This window comes from Anguilla anguilla, chromosome 2 (genome assembly GCF_013347855.1).
Source record: "Anguilla anguilla isolate fAngAng1 chromosome 2, fAngAng1.pri, whole genome shotgun sequence".
In the NCBI taxonomy this organism is placed as follows: Eukaryota; Metazoa; Chordata; class Actinopteri; order Anguilliformes; family Anguillidae; genus Anguilla; species Anguilla anguilla.
In genome coordinates, this window is record NC_049202.1 from 54153778 (window position 1) to 54173165 (window position 19388).

Consider the following 19388-nt stretch of genomic DNA (forward strand, 5'->3'; position numbering starts at 1 on the left):
ATTTTATGGAATTTTATGGAATTGTTTATTGAGAAGCTTGTCTTTTTTAAAGCTGAAAACATTGTGACTGCAGTGTTTTTCAGTGTATTGATACGTACTGTAACTACACCAAAAGTCTTGTTTTGTGCTTGCTCAAGGTACATTAAAATTGGAGATAAGGAATGTGAATACAGCCCCAATTTCCGCCTTATCCTTCACACCAAACTGGCAAATCCTCACTACCAGCCTGAGATGCAGGCACAGTGCACCTTAATTAATTTTACAGTGACCCGGGATGGCCTGGAGGACCAGCTACTGGCTGCTGTTGTCAACATGGAAAGGCCAGATTTGGAGGAGCTCAAGGCAAGTACAGTGTAGGCCCTTATGTGTGCGCTTTATGGGACTGTATGAACTGTACTCTTCCTGGTAGAGAATGAGGTAAAGTTGATTTATTTACCTCAGCATCTTTAGTAATTAGGTTTGATATGTTGCTCAATATTACCATTTCAGACAACATTGTTGGTTGTCTCCAAAATACGCTACCGCTGGATTACCAATGAAAACTTTGATGTGCTCGTAGTAATAGCTTTGTTTTGAATGGAACTGTGGTATTTGGAGTGTGAAAATGAACTGGAAAATTAAGGTTAGCCACTTTAAAGCAGTGGAAACCCCCTAAATTTAATTTTCAACACAGACTTTCCATACAAAATGAGATTACTTTTCCTGGAGTGATTGTACGATTAGAAAAAGGTAAACATTGCCCTCTTTATTTTGAATCATTATGTTAAGAATTTCAGTTGTTATTCAGTGTATTATTTGGATCTTACCTTGTCTGTCTCTGAGGATCATAAGGGGCTACTTCTGAGACATGGCTCAGTCATTTGATAGAAAACAATTCTCTATAACAGCTTTGAGGTCTGCTCAGATAAGGGAAGCGCTGTTTAATATTTTAGTGTATTTGATTTCAGTGAACAACAATGGAATAGGAGCTCAGCTGCCTCAGTTGGTTCTCTGTAAATTAAAAGAGACCTCATTATTTATTTTACAAGTAAATCTAACATTTAGAAATATGCTGATTTGCCATGGCATACACTCTTGTCTGACTCCTGTGGCCCTTGGCTTGATTATCATCATCACAAAATGAGCCTTGGTGGCTTATATTGAGTGTATTCACTTCATAGTTTCAAGCTTGTCCAGTGTGCTTGTCGGATTTCTCAGAAGCAGTCTTGCATTTGCAGTTCCTGCTTTCACTGCTTAAATTAATGAGCACTTTGAGTTGTGATGGAGGCTGCAGGAGATACGTGTCAAGTGAAAATAATGAAGTAAATGTAAACTACTTCATCAAAGATCCGTTGCTAATGAGACTACGTGCTCATGAAGGCCTCAGAGCTTATGAAATGTATTCCTTACTGGTCCAAGTGACTGTTAGAATCCTCATTTTCCCCTCCTCTTTACAGTCTAGAGAATCAGAAGAGCAGCTTCACAGGGAAGAAAGATTGCTGACGGCAACACTTTAAAGATTTAGAATCCGATAATTTGAAAACTGTGTAGCAGGTCAGCGAGATACAACAATGAATCTATTTACATTTTCAATTATTTTGCCTTTCTTTTTGTGTGTTTTATCTGAGCTGCATTTAAATCAAACCAGCACACTGCTTTCATCTGAGCGCAGATCAGCATTTGCAATACCTTATGAATTTGGAGTCATTTTAAATAGTCTGTCCCCTCAGCAAAATTCTTTGGAAAAATTAAGCTTGTTTAATTAGCATTTCAGTAAGTTTGTGTAAAAGTATGTCACATTTATTTGTAATATTGCTCTAATGAGCTTTGTAAGGTGCAAGAAAAAAACTGAAAAGAAAATGTGTCTGCTATAACAGTGAATTACATTTTTAATTTCCATTTTATATAATCAAGCTGTTTGCTTGCAGTGTGTTTTAAAAAATGCCATTAGAAACAGGCACACCAGAAGTATAAGCAGCATTTCTTAAGTATTGTGGCACATTTAGCATCCCTCTGTGTTAGGAAAACCAAACAAATCCTGCTCCCTCATTGTTGTTTCGCTGTGCTGCATATTGAATAATGTGGAGAATTTGGACTGTACAAGAGACATCTGTCCATTTGAAATGACTCCATCTCTGCCAGCACTGGAATGGCCTTGCCCACCACATTACAAAAATTGGTCTTGTTAAAGAGAGGATGCCCCACTTTCAAAATGAAATAAAGAGGTCAGACCTCTGTGCTTTAATAATAATTTGCCTTGCCTGCAATGACAGACATGTTATCTCATTTTGATCCCAATTAGGTTTTGTGCTGACTGGTTAATTATTTGTTTTCTGGGCAGGGTAATTAGATGTACAATATGCCAGCAGAGACCTAATCGTTAATAACTGGCTCATTAAAATGTAGGATTTTATGGTTTGCTTCTCCTCCTTTGCTTCAGTACTGTATGCAAGGTCAAGGTCGTGCCAGCTCAGTGGGCACTGAAATTCCCCTGCATCTTTTTTTCATAAGCTGTCTGCATAGCTGCAGGAAGAATAGAGCCAGCGGTGACACTTCAGCCTTTTTAATAATGCGCTCTGTTGCTAATCAAACTTTTTGGGACACTTGGTGTCCAGCCAACTGTTTGTTATTTTGTCTCAGTATATTAGTAGTCTCATCAGAGTCTAGAAATGTTTACCTCATTTACAAATTACTAAATCCTAGGCCAGACAACCGTGGATAAATTGCATGTAATCAATCATATATTATAAGAAAACTTCAGTTAGGAAATGATTCAGCCTTCATTTGAATAATAATAAAATCTACCTGGGTGCAGTCTTGTTTAATATATCCATTGCAGTAGCCATTTAACTTTCTGAACAAGGAAACTTGACCAAATTGTTAACATCTAACTATTACAAATTAGTAACAATGTCATAAAATCTAGATATATAAATATTGATATATAAATATTGATCGGCATGCTGTAGTATGGATACATTTTTGAGGCAAACCTGATTTTTGGTCTGGGCCGTCTGGGTAGTGCAGATGTATAAGCACTCGCCTACTACAGCAGAGAACCGGGTTCAATCCCTGGCAGCTGTACTTCCGGCTTGGTCAGACATTCCTACGAACACAATTAGCAGTGTTCGCGGGTGGGAAGCTGGTGAGGGTATGAGTCCTGATCATTGATTTAGCGACTCCTACTGGTTGGTCGGGGCACCTGTCCAGCAGGGAGGAGATCTGGGGGAGATAGCGTGAACCTCCACACGCGTTACGCTCTCCCAGTGAAACTCCTCGCTGTCAGGTGAAAAGAAGCGGCTGGCAACTCCACATGTATCGGAGGAGGCATGTGGTAGTCTACACCCTCCCCAGACCAACAGAGGATAGCGCATCGACCAGGACCGTGATTCACACAGGGAATTGGTACGACTAAACTGTGGAAAAAATGGGAGAAAAAAAAAAAAACAGATTTTTGGTGTTCAGTTTTTCTACTAATTTTCTTTTGTAATGTAATTCAATGCGACCACACAGAGACGACGTAACACATTGCCACCACTTATGCTCACTCCTGTGATACATTTTAGTTCTCAGTTTCACAGAATTTGATGGTAGTCTGATTAGTCTGGCTATAAATCTTCTTTCTTAACTTGTTCTGTAGTAGCTTATAATGAGCAGAGGGCCTAACAACTGTTATATTTTGAATTTGATTTCATTCAAGTGATTTCTGTTTCCGTCTCCTGCTCTGATGATATTAATTTGATGGTTCTGATCCACTTTTTCTGTTTCTAAAATAATTCCATGCTGTGGGGGTGTTTAATTGCTTTTTAAAGTAAACTGAAATTTAGTTTTTTTAAAAATTAAAAAGAGAACAAATACATCAGGCACTATAGTCTGCTGAGTAAGTGCCACACATGCAGTATGGCTTCTTTTTGAGCTTGCATGGTTTTTTTTTTGTTGGTCCATATCAAAGACATTATCTGTGATAGCACGCCTACCAGCTCAGGGTGAGGGAATTATGCTGTGGTTTGATTCTCTCTGCCACATGAAACTGGGTTAATTCCCTCAGACAGGGCTTCCATTCATGTCTTCAGCTATCAGATACATATTGATCACCATTCCCTTTCCGATGTCCTCCAATTGTCCTGTTGTCCACTATGAAAGGTTGCTATTAAGGCTGATGGTAAATTATATTTCACAGAATCAATCCACAGCTTAATCTTTTACATTTTAATGAATTTACTTATTATGATGGTAATGGTAATGGTATGTCTTTATGAAGGGCTCCATGCTGAGCCAGCGCTTTCCTTGATAAGGCTTTAAATAAATAAAAAAAAACCCTACTGTTTCCCTCAAGTATGTAATATGGATGTGTACAAATTATTTATTCTGTTTCATAAAATTCTCTGTTCTGCAAGTCACTTTGTGAAGGCCTAATTGCATACACTATAAAACGGGGAATTCAGCAGTATTTTAATGTGGACAGATTCAGATATTTCAGTTATTATAGTGAATTCAAACTTTCCAAATGCACTTTTGTGTGACTTTAAAGGGAAAACAAAGTTCAAAACTTGAACTAGACTTGCTGTTTGACCACCATCAGTGATTAGGTATAAAAGCCTTTGTTTCTTTTGTGCTGTTGTACTGAATACAGAAATCTAATTTTCCCTTTATGAATCTTATCTAGTCTTGCCTCACAAAGCAGCAGAATGGTTTCAAGATTACCCTGAAAACTTTGGAGGACAACCTCCTATCCCGCCTTTCTTCTGCCTCTGGGAACTTCCTCGGGGACACAGAGCTTGTGGAAAACCTAGAGACAACCAAACGAACTGCTGCAGAAATTGAGGAGAAGGTAAAGTGGCCATGATAGAATTTGCAATTTCCTACTTCTGCTGTAAACTCATTGTGAGTTCAAAACAAGATTAATGGGGACATTGCAAGTATGCAGGCATAAAAAACTTTTAAAATCTGAAGACCCAGCAGTTGTTGGAGCACACACTGTCTCATAACAATAACAATAACAAACAGGTATTTTAAGGTTGTCACAACTCCTGCTGTTGGCAAAATTGAAAACAAGTCCCTGACAGCTTTTGGACCTTTGTGAGTGTGTGTGTGTGTGTGTGGGCTTGTGTGCATGCATGTGTGTAAATTCTCATATGTGATGTTATTCAAAACTGAACAGATCAGTGAAAACCACAACAAAGCTAGCCCTCGTCACTTCTAAATGTAATACCACAAAAGCTCTAGCTGGAGAGTCAGAGGTGTTTAGTAATTATTTTAAAGCTGTCTGAGGTAAACCTACCTTTTGACACCTGTAAAGTACTCATTTATGGAAAAAAAACATTAGGTATTGGTCTCCTATAAAGGAATGGATTAATGCAGAGAAGTGTTCTGACTTTCATGTCATGCTATGGTGTTGATGATTAATGGGCTAGTTGTAAGAACATGTTGTGCTGTTTGAACAATCGGGGTGGCTCCCTGCTTTTTGTTGCTTTGAGGAACTCAAATGAGAACAAAGATGTTTATTCTTTTATCCTTTTGAGAATTCCAAACTATTTTCCTCTGAAGGATCCACGCTTAAGGCTCCCTGCCTCAATAGTGACAGTTTTTTTTAATTTGTTTTTTTTTTTAAACTACATTACAGTTTTTTAAAAATGAAGCCTGAGGACAAGGAGACAGCTTGCTAATCTATAGTACCTCTGTGCATTTGGAAAGGCTTCTTTGGCAAGTAGTCAGATATATATATATATATTTTTCCCCCCCTATATTATAACACTAGCAGAATCAGGGGGGGCAAAAAAGGACATTAGTGTATCATAATATGAATGTTTTTGGTTTCATTATGTTTAAAAGAAAGTGGAAATCGTGGTCTATTTGTGTTAGTATTATCTCTGTGATACCTACATAGAAGATGAGCAGTAATCGATCATCTAGACATTCAATGAAGAGAAAATAGTTGCTTGTTTCATCTGGACATTCAATAAAGAGAAAATAGTTGCTTATTTCACTCACAGCTTACTTGGAAACTTACATTTCAAAGGAATTTTCAAGCCCAGCACACATGCATTTTCCCAGAACTGGAGAAACCATCCATATTTTTGGTTTATTATCTCGATTTTCAGGATGCAGGTGCTAGGACAAACACTGGTGCAGATCAAAACAAGTTCTGTCCAAATAAAGTATGATAGTAGTAGGAGCCTAACCCACAGTGATGCACAAGGGGTATCAAGGCAGTGTTTAAGTCATATGTTGATGGTGTGGCAAAGGTGTGAGTGTGCACTGGCCAATCAGGCTTCTTTTCTCTTTTCCTTAAGGCAGTTGCATCTACTGCCCCTGTTTATTTGTTTATGTAGTGCATGCTCTGTTTTCCAGCTCTTACTTATTATTCATGTGTGAACTACAGGACTTCATTGATGGTATTGATCTGTGAGGGGAGGGAAATTACTTAACTGATGATGTGAATTTAAAATGCACCTTGTCTCTGAACTTAACATAAGAAAGGATTTATACAGTAAATATATCATGATAGGATAAGAATGATATTGTAACTGCAGTAGCATCCATTTGTGGATGCAAGCACGACACAGTGTGTGTGGATGCCTTGGCAATGTAACATTGCTCATGGTTGCCTCTCTGCTAAGGCTAGGCTACTGGAGGAAGAATTTTAAGCCTACTTATGTTTGTTAACACCCCTGTGCTGTGTGTTTGCACACCCCTTTTCTGCCAACCCAGTGCAAGCACTAAAAACAGATATAACAGTACCAACTTTTGTGCAAACGTCCTTGCAAAACTCCACAGCACTTCAGAATATCAATCTGCCCTTCAGACAGCTGCATCTGCACCAGTTTGGTGCTTTTTGCATTCTTAGTATCAAGCGCAATATACAGTATGTGACATCAGGTACGTGCTGAGTACCACAGCCAGACTGTCACAGTTTCCTTTTAGCTCCCACACTTACATTTAATTCTTCTCCCTGTAGTCTCTTTGGAATATCATTCTGCGTGTATTTTTATATTAACTGGATTGTGTATCCTGTGTAGCCGTTAATTGCTATGATTTTCCTCCCCAGATCCAAATCCAGACATATTAATGATTATGGTAATCATGGTTAATTTGCTGTGTGAGCACACTCTCTTCCACTGGTTATGTTGTAGGTAAAAGAAGCCAAGGTTACAGAAGCCAAAATCAATGAAGCAAGGGAGCACTACCGGCCTGCAGCAGCCAGAGCATCCTTACTGTACTTCATAATGAACGACCTCAATAAAATCCACCCTATGTATCAGTTCTCTTTGAAGGTACTCTTTCTAATGAATCTTTGCTGAAAGTCATCTATTGAATCACTGTTACTTTGTTTTTTATTTTTTCTTTCTGATTAGTTATTCTTTTTGGAGTATGCCTGACTAGTTTATGCACTGGTTTATGTGTTTGCTGTTTCCAAATGAAGTAATGTTCTTGTTAACATCTTTTATCTCGTCATCTACTCTCATGAGAGAACACTTTGGAATCCACACCTGTGATGTATAGTATCCAATATAAAACCAGACCACTCTTGTGTACGGGATACTGGCACTTTTCACATATCAATATATTCTGCAAGGATGTGTGGGGATTTAGAGCTGAGAACTCAGCCAAGACCAATTAGATGAATATATCAGCAGCCTCCCTCCACGGGATGCTGGATAAAAGCCTCTTAAAATCATATATTATTATATAACATATACAGAGGTAGTTTGAATACGCAAATGTATGACAGATTCATTATCATATACAGATACTGCAGGGGTATACTGGAGCATTAACTGTCACCTGCAAGCCCTGTTTGCGCATTGTTTTATTTTTCTTTTCTTCCTACAGCTTTTCTGATTTAATGGATACTAATTTTAGAGGCATTTGCATTTACACATTTTTAATTAATTTTGTGTCCCAAAAATGATATTGAGGAGAACAAGATATATAAACAGAGTATAGAGAACAGAGTAGTCACTATGACCTTGCAGGGGTTGCCAATAAATTACTCAGTCTCTTAAAGGATAAAAAGCTTGCTGTTTGAAAGGCCGGTGAGCAGTCGGTGTTTGTTGTGTTTGCAGGCCTTTAGCGTGGTCTTCCAGAACGCTGTGCTGAAGGCACCTCCGGATGAAACCCTGAAGCAGCGGGTCTCCAATCTCATCGACAACATCACATCGTCTGTCTTCCAGTACACAACACGTGGCCTCTTTGAGTGTGATAAACTCACGTACACCGCCCAGCTCGCCTTCCAGGTACCTCGCACCTATTGTTATTTTAGGGCATCACCTTTGCTCTTCGAACGATCTGGTAAAGAGGTTATTACATGTTGGAATAATGTAGGATGTTTGTTAAAGTAATTTTTGTTTCTGAATAAAATTCAGATTTTGCTGATGAATAAAGAGATCAACCCGACAGAACTGGATTTCCTTCTGAGGTACCCTGCTCAACCTGGGTTGTCCTCACCCGTTGACTTCCTGTCCAGTCACTCCTGGGGTGGGATCAAGGTGAGCGTCTTTTGTAAGGCTGTTTTTGAGCCAGGCTAAGTTTATTAAAGAAAAGCTAGATATTTAATGCCAGTCTTAAGTTAATAGGTTTAGCTCATTGAAAAAGAAGCAAATTTTGTTGGGTTTTTATATACAATAATTTGTCTTCCTTTCAAATAATAACATTTATGTTTTCTGTAAAAGATGTCAGTCCTTTCTATTTTTTTTTCAGAATGGTAAATGCATTGTATTAACTACTCAAGTAGTGGTGCAGCTTTTCAGGTAAATAATTGAGATTTGTTGAGAAATGCTTCCATGCATTTTGATAGCTTATTAACAGGATAATATTAGCTCTTATAGGCATAAAATCCTGATACATTTCTTTGATCTTTTGTTTTTTTATGAGCAGGCTGTGAAAGAGCAATGCTTTATTTGAATTGTACAGTTCAAATTATGTTCATTTTATTGGGTGCATATGTACATCATCAATTAAATGTTAATAATGGTCTACTATGTTATCCTATATCCAATTTGAAGTGGTTATATTTGTAAATTCCATGGAAGTATGTCCTAGGAGACTTGTTGTAGTGCATACAGCCCTGTTTAACACCAGGCCAAAACAATAGCTTTTTGGTAATTTAATTTAGCTCTCTGTTGCTGTGGCAATTTCCCCATTTATATTTTAACAAAATGTGGAGAATAAGAATCTGTTGTAATATAAAAATATAAATTTTAATTTTTAGGCAATATACTGTATGTCATTCACATTGCTTGGTCAGCCATCTAACTGTTCACCAATTCTGATTTAAAGGCAACATTCATGCAACATTCTTGTTGACTTCTGAAGTTCCGACACAACTATTTTTTCCCCCTTTTCCTTTCCTATTATTAGTTGTGAGTAGGATAGAGAGGAGAGGGTAAAATAAATATTGGTGATGAAACAGACCTCAAATAGCTAATATCTTGTTACACAGTGCAGCCATGCACATGCAACATTGTAAATGATTCAGCCTGGACTTTTTGTTTGTGTCCTGGATGAAGCACTCCTGTCATATCCTTCCTGCAGATATTACCTGTTTCCTCATGAATTCATATATAATTTCCATTCAGTTTGAATGCTAAATATGATACTTTATATGCGTTTTACAGCAATTCTGGATAGATTGTTACCGTAATATTGTTTGAGAGTGGAGACAGCTCTTTATATTAATGAACCCAAACGACATAAAGGCTTCTTGGTCTATGAAGTGCTGTTTCATTATTTATTTATTTATTTATTTATTTATTTATTTATTTAATAAAATAGTCTTGAAGTCTATTTGCAGGAATATTGATTATGTGCTGACTTACTGAAGGTGAATCGTCGGTGAACAGTTACTCTCTACTATGCAAATCACAGAATCTGAATGGAAATTTGAAGTGAAGTGTCTTTATGAAGTTCCCACTACCATAAGTTGAAGTGTGATTTTTACATCCGCAACATAATTTAGACATGTGAGAGGAAGACCCCCTAGATTCTCTCGGTCTAAACTGATCCTGCACCCATATAGGTGGGTAATAGGGCTATTTATAGTGGCCAACCCCCCTTTGACACAGAATGTTTTAATGAGAATGTTCTCTGACCCATAGAAGTCAAGTGGGATGTGTTTTGAGTTGGCGGGTAGAGACATATGGTGTTCAGTAGTAGGACACCACTGCACGTTTGTTTACACTCCTGTCAAAGAGCTTATACTTAAGCTTTCATGGCCATGAATATTTCAAATGAAATCCTAAAATATTTAGATAAACCATCCCTTCAGTTCAGGGTAATGCATCCTTTAGTTCTATTGCACCAAAAGCTTTCATCTAATTAAATGTGCTGTATTTTATCACACTGCTTTGTGATTTCATTGTGTAATCAACATTATGTGCAGATCTAATGATGATGAGAGGGAGTAGAGATGCCCATGGGAATAGAAAACATTATATCCAAAAGCTATTTAGTGTGGTAATCATTGTGTATTGTGTCTATTATATATCTGTTTTATATAAATATAAAATCTGGAAAAGATTGTTAGCTTTAGGTTTCATAATGAGTAAATTGTAGGTTTCAGTGTCAGAAGAGAAGATGGTTCAGTTTGTAGCAGAGGTTATATTCATATAAAGTGCTGCACTCTTAACAAAAGGTTTCATTTTGTTTCAGAGACTGCTGAAAGACATGAACCACATCATTGAATATTATTAGATTATGTTGCTATGATTGAAAATTGCACAATGGAAAACATATTTATAATCAGCCTCTGAAAGCGTTCCAGTTATTACAGTGATTTTAGTGAGAATTTAATAAAGTAGATCTCCTGAAGAATGTTCTGCTTTTGATTGCCGTATCTCTCGTGGCATATGGCAACACAGTATTATCTTCATGAAAACCTGTAATTATATCAAGGGCAATGAAGGGAATAGAGCAATATTCATGGTTTGTGTGGCTCCAGCCTTCTGTCGAAAATCGTTTCACAGTGCAACTAACCGTTTCACCTTTGATTAAGTGTTGCAAGAGTAAGCGTTGCAGGCTGTGGCGTTGCCTACTTTCTTTGTTTGCATACATTTAAATCAACTTTGGATAATTCTCCTGTATACTTTATAGAATTAGGATGATTGCCTGAAAGATAAACGGCCCAAAGTGAGTGTAGTTATGAACAAGCATAATTAGTATTTGTAAATATATCCAGTTAATATAGTTATTCGTGAAATTATATTATACAGTGAAAGGTAGGTTTGTAGCTGCAAGATCCAGTTACATTAAAGAGTACAGAATTAACATTAAAATGCAATGCTATTGTGTACATTCCTTAACTTCAGTAGTTAAATTATTTTTGCATAAATACTTATTTTTGCATTAAATCACTTTGACACAAGACCACTTGCCATGTTTTTAGTCCTTTTTTCTATTTTCAATTCACACTTTGAAAATATATATTTTTTTTTAATTATAAAAATATATATTTTTTTTTGGACTGGTTGTAAAGATGCTAATGTTGTTTATTATAAAGTAACAATTAGAAATTGACTCCCAGCTAAATGATTGAATTGATTGATACACAAACTGGACTGCTCTGCTGTACTTATAGGGGTCATGTTCTGTACTGTGATTAAATGCTTCCACAAGAAAGCCTTAGAGAACAGCTTGGCATGAGTGAACATTGTGCTTTTGGAAACATTTATGCAGATTTTAAGCAGCCAGTGTTTATGCTGCACTGTGTGCATAAAGAGAAGAGGTACCGTTCTTCAGAGATGCCATCAAATATTGCAAGCAATAAAAACTCCTTTGTTTTTTTTTGCAGTATAAGCAGATTGCACCTTGTCTGTTAGAAAGAAACTGTAATGTTTGTTCAGCATTTTGAGCACAAAGACAGCTTACAGTATATTGCTATTGATTGGATTTGTTATCTGAAGTGTTTTTGCCTTTACAGTTGTAGTCCAAGTCTATCTCATAGTTATTTATATTTTTTTGAATGTTTACATTTGTTGTTTGAATGAGGGTAAAATATATGAACTCTTTTTGTTTAAATATAGCTTTCCTACAGTCGCCTTTGTATTTTCAACATATTCATACTCATTTTAATGTCTTAATGTTGGTTTAGATGTAGCATAAATAAAGCGTGCATGCTGCATTACTACGTTCCCTGCTAGTTATACAGCATACTCTATTTTTAACCTTTTTTCCAACACATCACACCATTCCCCCAAGGCTCTGTGTGCCATGGATGAGTTCCGGAACCTAGACCGTGATATGGAGGGGTCAGCCAAGCGTTGGAAGAAGTTTGTGGAATCCGAGTGTCCAGAGAAGGAGAAGTTCCCCCAGGAGTGGAAGAACAAGACGGCCCTTCAGAGGCTGTGCATGATGAGGGCCATGAGGCCTGACCGAATGACCTACGCTGTGAGGTGAAAGAAGCAGAAGCTGACAAACTGTTACCAGGAGAGGAGATCAATGATCCCATGTCTGTGATGAAGAGCAGAAATAGGACCATTAAGCCCTCATGGCCTTTAAAAGATTAGAGATGGCCACAGTGAATGCTATTATTAAGTCATTATGCTTTGTAGATTGTCAGTTCAAATTTTGGCAGAGGATCATTGTATGCGTTTTACAAAGTTTTTCAAACTCCACTGGAGTTATACTGTTTGATATACATATTAGCTACATATTGTGAAGCTTTGTGAATGAAGGCAGGCTATAAAGTGGTTGTAATATATAATTGCTTTTTCCTGTAGGGATTTTGTGGAGGAGAAACTGGGAAGTAAATATGTTGTGAGCAGATCTCTGGACTTTGCAGTCTCCTTTGAAGAATCTGGGCCAGCGACTCCCATGTTCTTTATCCTGTCTCCTGGTGTTGACCCTCTAAAGGATGTGGAGAAACATGGTAACCTCGCAAATCTCTGCTGAAATACATTGGAAACTTGTTTTCCAAGTGTGACTGCAAAGGCAACATCTCATTCTTTTTTTGTATTATATTTCAACCAGGTCACTCCTCAATGAGAAAAAAACTGTATTATGCTGAGTAATAGTAGTGTCGTCCAATTTACCATTTTTGTCTTCTTGGCCTAACGCAGAGCATAGCTACAACATATGTCATACATCACGAATATGTGAGCAAAACTTAATAAATGCATATGTGTACTGTACCAGTAGAGCTCCCATGGCTAGCATTACATACTGTGTTAAATTATCAAATTGGTAAACTTCAGGATTTGAATGCATGTTCTACGAAACTGAATGATTGTTCAAGATTTGTAAACGTATTTATAAGACATATGAAATTACTCATGTGAAGGTGCATTACCCCAAAACACCTCCAATTACTTTAAACTAAAACGAAAAAGCCAGCATAGCTGTCTGTGCAGAAAAATACACTGTAGTTATCCAAGAGCAAGAGAAATAATGAGGAGAAAAACTGATATCTGGGCAAATATCTGATATAGATTTCAGAATATTTATCGGTGCACATGTAATTACTAGTAAACATACTTGTCCCTCTATCAAGACCTTCCCTGAATCACCCAGGAGACCTGTCTGTTGGTGGTGTGGAAAAACAGGACAAGCCTTGGTCATTAGTTATAGTCAGTTCTATAATCACCTGTTCAGGCTGTTATTAGTGTTGAAAAATGTAAAAAAGAGAATTCCTGCTAGCAGTATCCAGAGGAACCATGACTGACTGAAACCAGTCCAGTCTCTAATACATGTAATTACTTTTCACACGTTGCTTATATTCATTGTGTTGAATTGTGATGAATGTTGCTAAAAGCAGCTCACAGGGGCATAGATTTGCTCACTGGTGTTGTGAGTAGGGACGCCAGGTTATCTTGGGTTCTCTCACCTGCAATTCAGTCATCTCTCAGGAAGAGGTGGATAGAGCATTCTGTTGTACAACTCACTGAGTGTCCGTACGGTGTCTTTTTGTGTGCTAATTATTTGTAATCGAGTAGTTTGGAAGTGCCATTGCAGCAGTATTCACCCCAGCCCTGACACTCCGCTGCTTACAGTACTGAACAAAATATGTTTTTCGGCAGAATTTATTAGCTTGTTTCTGATTACGTATAGGTTTACACACGGTTTTACAAAAAATATTGATAAATGAGGCCCAATGTGTGGATTAAGTAGCCACGATTTCAATGGATAGCCACTGTCCCCTAACAGCCACTGTAAATGTGTCCTCTATAAACGTGCTCCCTGTAGCATCACCAAATATTTCTATTGACATGCCCCCTATTGCGGCGCCCAATCCATGTTGAGACAAGCAGATTTACTGCAGACCACAAAACTACCAAACCTGGTGCAAGCAACAAATATTACATTTACAGCCGACAAGTTGTCACCAAAACAGGGCCCTATATGATAACATTGATTTTCCCTTCAGAAAAAAGAAAAACATGATTGTCTGTGCCATCTGTTGACTCGTCTGATCAGAGACACGCTATCTTTTCTTTATGGAAGTCAGCCGACGGCACACACTTCTGAAGTTTTGTGGAGGGAATAGCCCCATCATTTCTTACTTGCATATTGAGAAATGCACATAATTTAGGATTGTCAACTTTTTCGAGTGGAATGCTTGCAGCAGAGATGCATCTATCAAATCTTGCATGATACCTGTCCAACACTCAATTCTGTTTTTCACTGACAGAGGATCCCCTCTTTTTGTCAGGTGCAGTTGATGTTTTTTTTCATGGTAAATGGCATCTTATTGCTGTTTGTGTGTCTGTGTGGATTCATTGCAAACTACAACATAAATTGACATGGTGTACAGTGTACCAGGAGGTTACTGTTGCACCCAGTTATTCCTCTAGCCTGGTGTATTATGTCACCTAATTGCTTTTACTAGGGTCACAGTTGATCAGTAATTGCATAATTAGTCAGGTGACTGCAATTATCCAACGCCTACAGTAATCCCACTGGGATTCTTATGGTAGATGTTGGCTGTAATTTTATATGTAAGCTGAAATCATTTTGGATCATGTGCCCCAGATAAACTGGCAATCCTAGTTATCTGTGCTGTGCTGAGACCAGTGGAAATTTTTTATTCTTATTATTATCAGTAAGTCAGTGAAAGACATACAATTCAAGTTAATACACAATTTTTTTCTTACCATTGTTTTTTGTTGGAGTAGCAGGACAGCAAAAATTGAAGCTGTGAGAGTTTTGCGATATATCCCGGGAGGTGTTCCTGCAATTTTCTCTGTAGAAACAGATGGGTTCTTCACAAATATTAAAACTTATTTCTTTCAGGAAGAAAACTGGGCTATACCTTTGACAGTGGAAACTTCCACAACGTGTCTCTGGGACAGGGGCAGGAAGTGGTGGCCGAGCAAGCCTTGGATCTGGCAGCCAGAGAGGGGCATTGGGTCATATTGCAGGTACGCAGCCTTAACTGTCCTTTACTGTCATAAGATAAAATAAGATTACATGGATCTTACGTGGATAAGATGCATGTAAGATCATTTTGAAAGCAATTTCCTGTTAATTAAATCTCATTAGGAAAGGAATTTCTAGTCATTCCAGTGGAGATGAACTTCAGTTAATGTGAATCACTCTGACAGATGTGTGATGCCAAAACATCCATGGCAAATGTAGGAAAAAAAAGTGTGCATTTACGCAGTGTGGCAGAATCCTTCCCCTGGGTGATTAATGACCTAATTGGTCCTGCTGTGACTGAAGGAGAGAAAAGTGTCCACAATCCTATGCTGTCCAATCACCTGCTCAAGGAAGAGAACTGTAGTTCAGTAATGAGTCCATTAGACTAGGCACATTTGTTTTAAATGTCACAGCATAAAGACATAAGACTCTACATTTTACCATTAAAGAGAATTGGCACAGGTATATGTGTAGTTATATTCAGGAGGGTATGAAAGTGCTTGCCAATTGAATCGCCTAATGCCTGTACTGTAGAATATATCAAATGTTGAACTATTTAAAAATAATCTACAGCCATTGAACCAAGTTTATTTGCGTTTGAAAGGCACAGACCTTTTTCCATTGATTGCTTGTTCATCTGATACAATTTTGTTTTAGAACATTTTTATTTTCCTTTTTTTTTTTTACATAATTTTATCCGCTAATATCTAATCCTGTTTTACAGTTAATATACAGTAAAGTAACTGATATTTTAAATCTCAATTATAATTGGGGAAATAAAAGGCAAGGCTTTCCAGAAGCTCTGGAGGCACCACCCACCATTTAAAGCTGTCTGTGGGTGAAACTCCCTGTGGAATCTTACTGGGTTTTATTGGCAGGTATGAATGGCAGCACCAAGCACAGGAGACCACCCCGATGTTAAATCATGCAATTAGCAAAATTGTTATCCTTACTGCGGAACCAGGACTGCAAAGACAAGCAGTTGCTTAATTACCCTTGCATAAAAATGGCAATCAATGCCTTTAAAATGATGTATCCCTTGGCAACAGCCCTATTCAACTTTATCATTTGTGACTGTCGGCCCAGGTTGGGGAGTCTCTTGAATGAAGCGCTCCTATAATGCTCTGCACCCCACTTACGAATTCAGGTTTTGCTCAGAAGATCTATGGGTGATGGAAAATCCCCCTCCCTTGAAGGTTAATTATATTGCACCACACACTCTCCAGCCAACTGAGAGAAAGGCAAACCTCCATTGCTGTATAACAGCAAATCAATCACTTAGATTGGGGAGAAAATGCCCACAGTTCTGGAAATCCAGTGGCTTAAATCAGCAAACATCTCACCTATTATGACCCATATATATTCATTGACCAGTGATTGAGCATAAATGCAAAAGCAATAAGATATAAGGTAAAATGTACTCGTTTAAATCACTGATTTGATTGTGTAAATTTTAAGCATGCATATTCTATTTGTAAGGCAAGCCTTTAAGAGCAGTTTTATCTTTTATTTTATAGAGTTAAATTCTAGCCTTTTCAAGCCTTTAAGAGAAAATGTATTCTTAAAAAAAGGACTATAGTATTACTGTAGCTGAAAGTAGGGATGTCCTGATCTAGGTTTTTTGTCTCCTGATCCGATTCAAGTATGGTAATGTTCAGTATTGTCCGATTCGATACCAATATTTTTTGTTATTAGTCTTTTTAAAATTATTGAACAGCTAGCCTACGCACAAGAACACCCAACTTGGCTTAAAACCAGTAAACTAATTGTAGGGTAGGAAAGATAAGCTTTAACAAATTATACGGAAAATAAATAATTAGCCTGTTCAAAGGGATATTTCATTTTGGTAGTAACCTAATTTTGTGGAGCCTACCCCATTGTATTCGCATTGCATGAATAATAACAGCATCAGCTGTCCCTGCTGGCCGTGATCAGCTTTGCCGTTCCTCCTGGTTTTCAGGGCCTCAATTCACTCCCAGTCATTTTAGGGACCTTGCTGAAATTAGTAGTTTTAAATCACAAAATAACTACGGAGGATAGATTGATATCTGATGTATTATCTACATTTTATTGCCTTATAAAAGAAAAAGAAGATCTGGCAAAAAGTTCTGTTGTTTTAACTATGTGATGTATCCTTAACAATATGGAGAGCTAAAATCTACAATCTGGTACAAAGCTCTTCATTTCTGAAGCTGTATTTACATTCTTGTGAGACCAATAACCATGTTCAACCGAACTATAGAATATAGAATATATGACAGAATAGCTTGCTAACACATTATACTCCCACAAGTAATATAACAAGTGCAGGTGTATAGGCCTACATCATAACAAAACTAAATCAAAGTACAGCTTGTTGTATTAAGCAGTAGCCTGAATATCTGAAAAGAGTTTCTCTATTTATAGCTAACCTAACCCTGAATACAACTTATCAGCTCACACAAATGTACCTTTGATTAAGAAAAACACATTGCTTTCCCAGATAGCAAGCGACTCCGGGGCGGATCTGCGGGGCGGATGGTTCAGAGTCACTTGCTATCTGGGTTTATGTATTATCATCTGTAGTCAGTTTGTGCTTTACAACAATCAATTTAGGCGAGGTCCCAAAAATGAATGGGAGTTAATTTGGAACTTCACAAATGGGAGGAACGGTGATGCTATTAACAGTCCGAAGGGGCAGCTGATGCCACTAGTATTCACGCTATGCATATACAAAGGGGTGGCTCCACAAAATTATTTTATACCAAAGTGAAATATCCAGCTTCAGTATCTGTCCATCTGTGTTTTATGTTACAAAGCAACAGCTGTGTATAAATGGATGAAAAAGTGCACACGAGAGCAGGGACTGGTTGGCTGAGGAATTATTTCTCTAGTGAGTCATCCAGAGGTGGAAAATCCTGGTTCAGAAAATGAACTCCCCAGTATTTTGTTCCAGTCGCCTGACAGTTGCGCCTTGTCTGTTAAAATAGGGCCCTATGTGTTTTGTTCATGGACACTGATGGGACATTGGTCATGGCCGAGCACAGCTGTTCAGTAACCCATAGGGTCTCCAGGTGGCTGAACATTTCAGCAATAGGTATCAAGATTGTATGAGTTTTGCATCATATATTTTGGCCTGGTTCATCTCTGAAACTCGGAGTAGGGGGGAAATTGTTTCTAGTATCCCTTTTGTTATTTGTGGGGGGGGGGGGGGGGGGGGGGGGTTGTTGTTGTTAGTAGTTTTTCCTCAGATGCAAAGAGTCATCTGTTTGTGTTGCCCGCCAAATGTGCAAAATGGACAAACTATAAAAATAATTACAAATAAATACGATTTATTGTTCATTCAATGCAGGTATTGGGCATATTTCTTAACAAAATAATCTTATTTGTCTTTGCCTTTGGCTAGAGTTAAAATGATTCCTCTCATGATGAGAAGACTAGCCTTTTTCATTCAGTCAGCAGAATATAGTGACAAAGCCTCTGTGTTTTTGGTGACTGGATTTTATAGGCTGTAATTAATTCCTCCAGCTGCAAGATATCAATAGAGCCTGTAAAAATCCACCTAAACAACTACTAAATATTCTAAATCATATCTGGACATTTTCATTCATTGAATGCAAATTAATAATTGATAAAACTTGATTTATTCCAAATATGGAATAAAAAAAGCCAAGTGAATTTTTCTAAATTCTCAGTGCCCTCTTGCTAGTAAACCTATATTTTTCTAAGCCTGCTATATAAAACTGATTTATAAGTAACTGACTTATTATTTTTAGCAAATATTGTTAGATCAGTAATTGTAGTTATTATTACCATGGAGAACACACTTAACTTTCATCCTGTTGTCTTCTAGGGGTAGTATTTGTTAGCAGAAAGATGGGCATACTTCCAGGGGCTGTAAATGGCTTAAAGGTCTTTCTACATCGAATATAGGTGTCAGGTGTATGCGCAGCTGGTGCAGTTCCCCAGATGGGAGCCTCCTATTGATGTAACACTGTCTGGTGTCCAGAATGTAGGGAGTAGTGTCTCTGGGTTTAGACAGCACACTGAATTGTTTGTTTTCATAAAGAGTGTCATTA

At 37.7% G+C, this 19388-nt stretch overlaps 1 protein-coding gene across 1 annotated transcript in view; it reads left to right on the plus strand.

The window, feature by feature from the left end:
* The window catches only part of dnah9 (dynein, axonemal, heavy chain 9), a 124177-nt gene that overhangs the window by 73482 nt on the left and 31307 nt on the right, over positions 1-19388 (plus strand). Inside the window, exons 55-62 of the mRNA XM_035405087.1 lie at positions 138-342; positions 4646-4810; positions 7113-7253; positions 8046-8216; positions 8346-8468; positions 12175-12368; positions 12696-12844; positions 15205-15332. Of these exons, the coding sequence (XP_035260978.1) occupies positions 138-342; positions 4646-4810; positions 7113-7253; positions 8046-8216; positions 8346-8468; positions 12175-12368; positions 12696-12844; positions 15205-15332 (1276 nt within the window). The remainder of the gene's footprint in view (positions 1-137; positions 343-4645; positions 4811-7112; positions 7254-8045; positions 8217-8345; positions 8469-12174; positions 12369-12695; positions 12845-15204; positions 15333-19388) is intronic.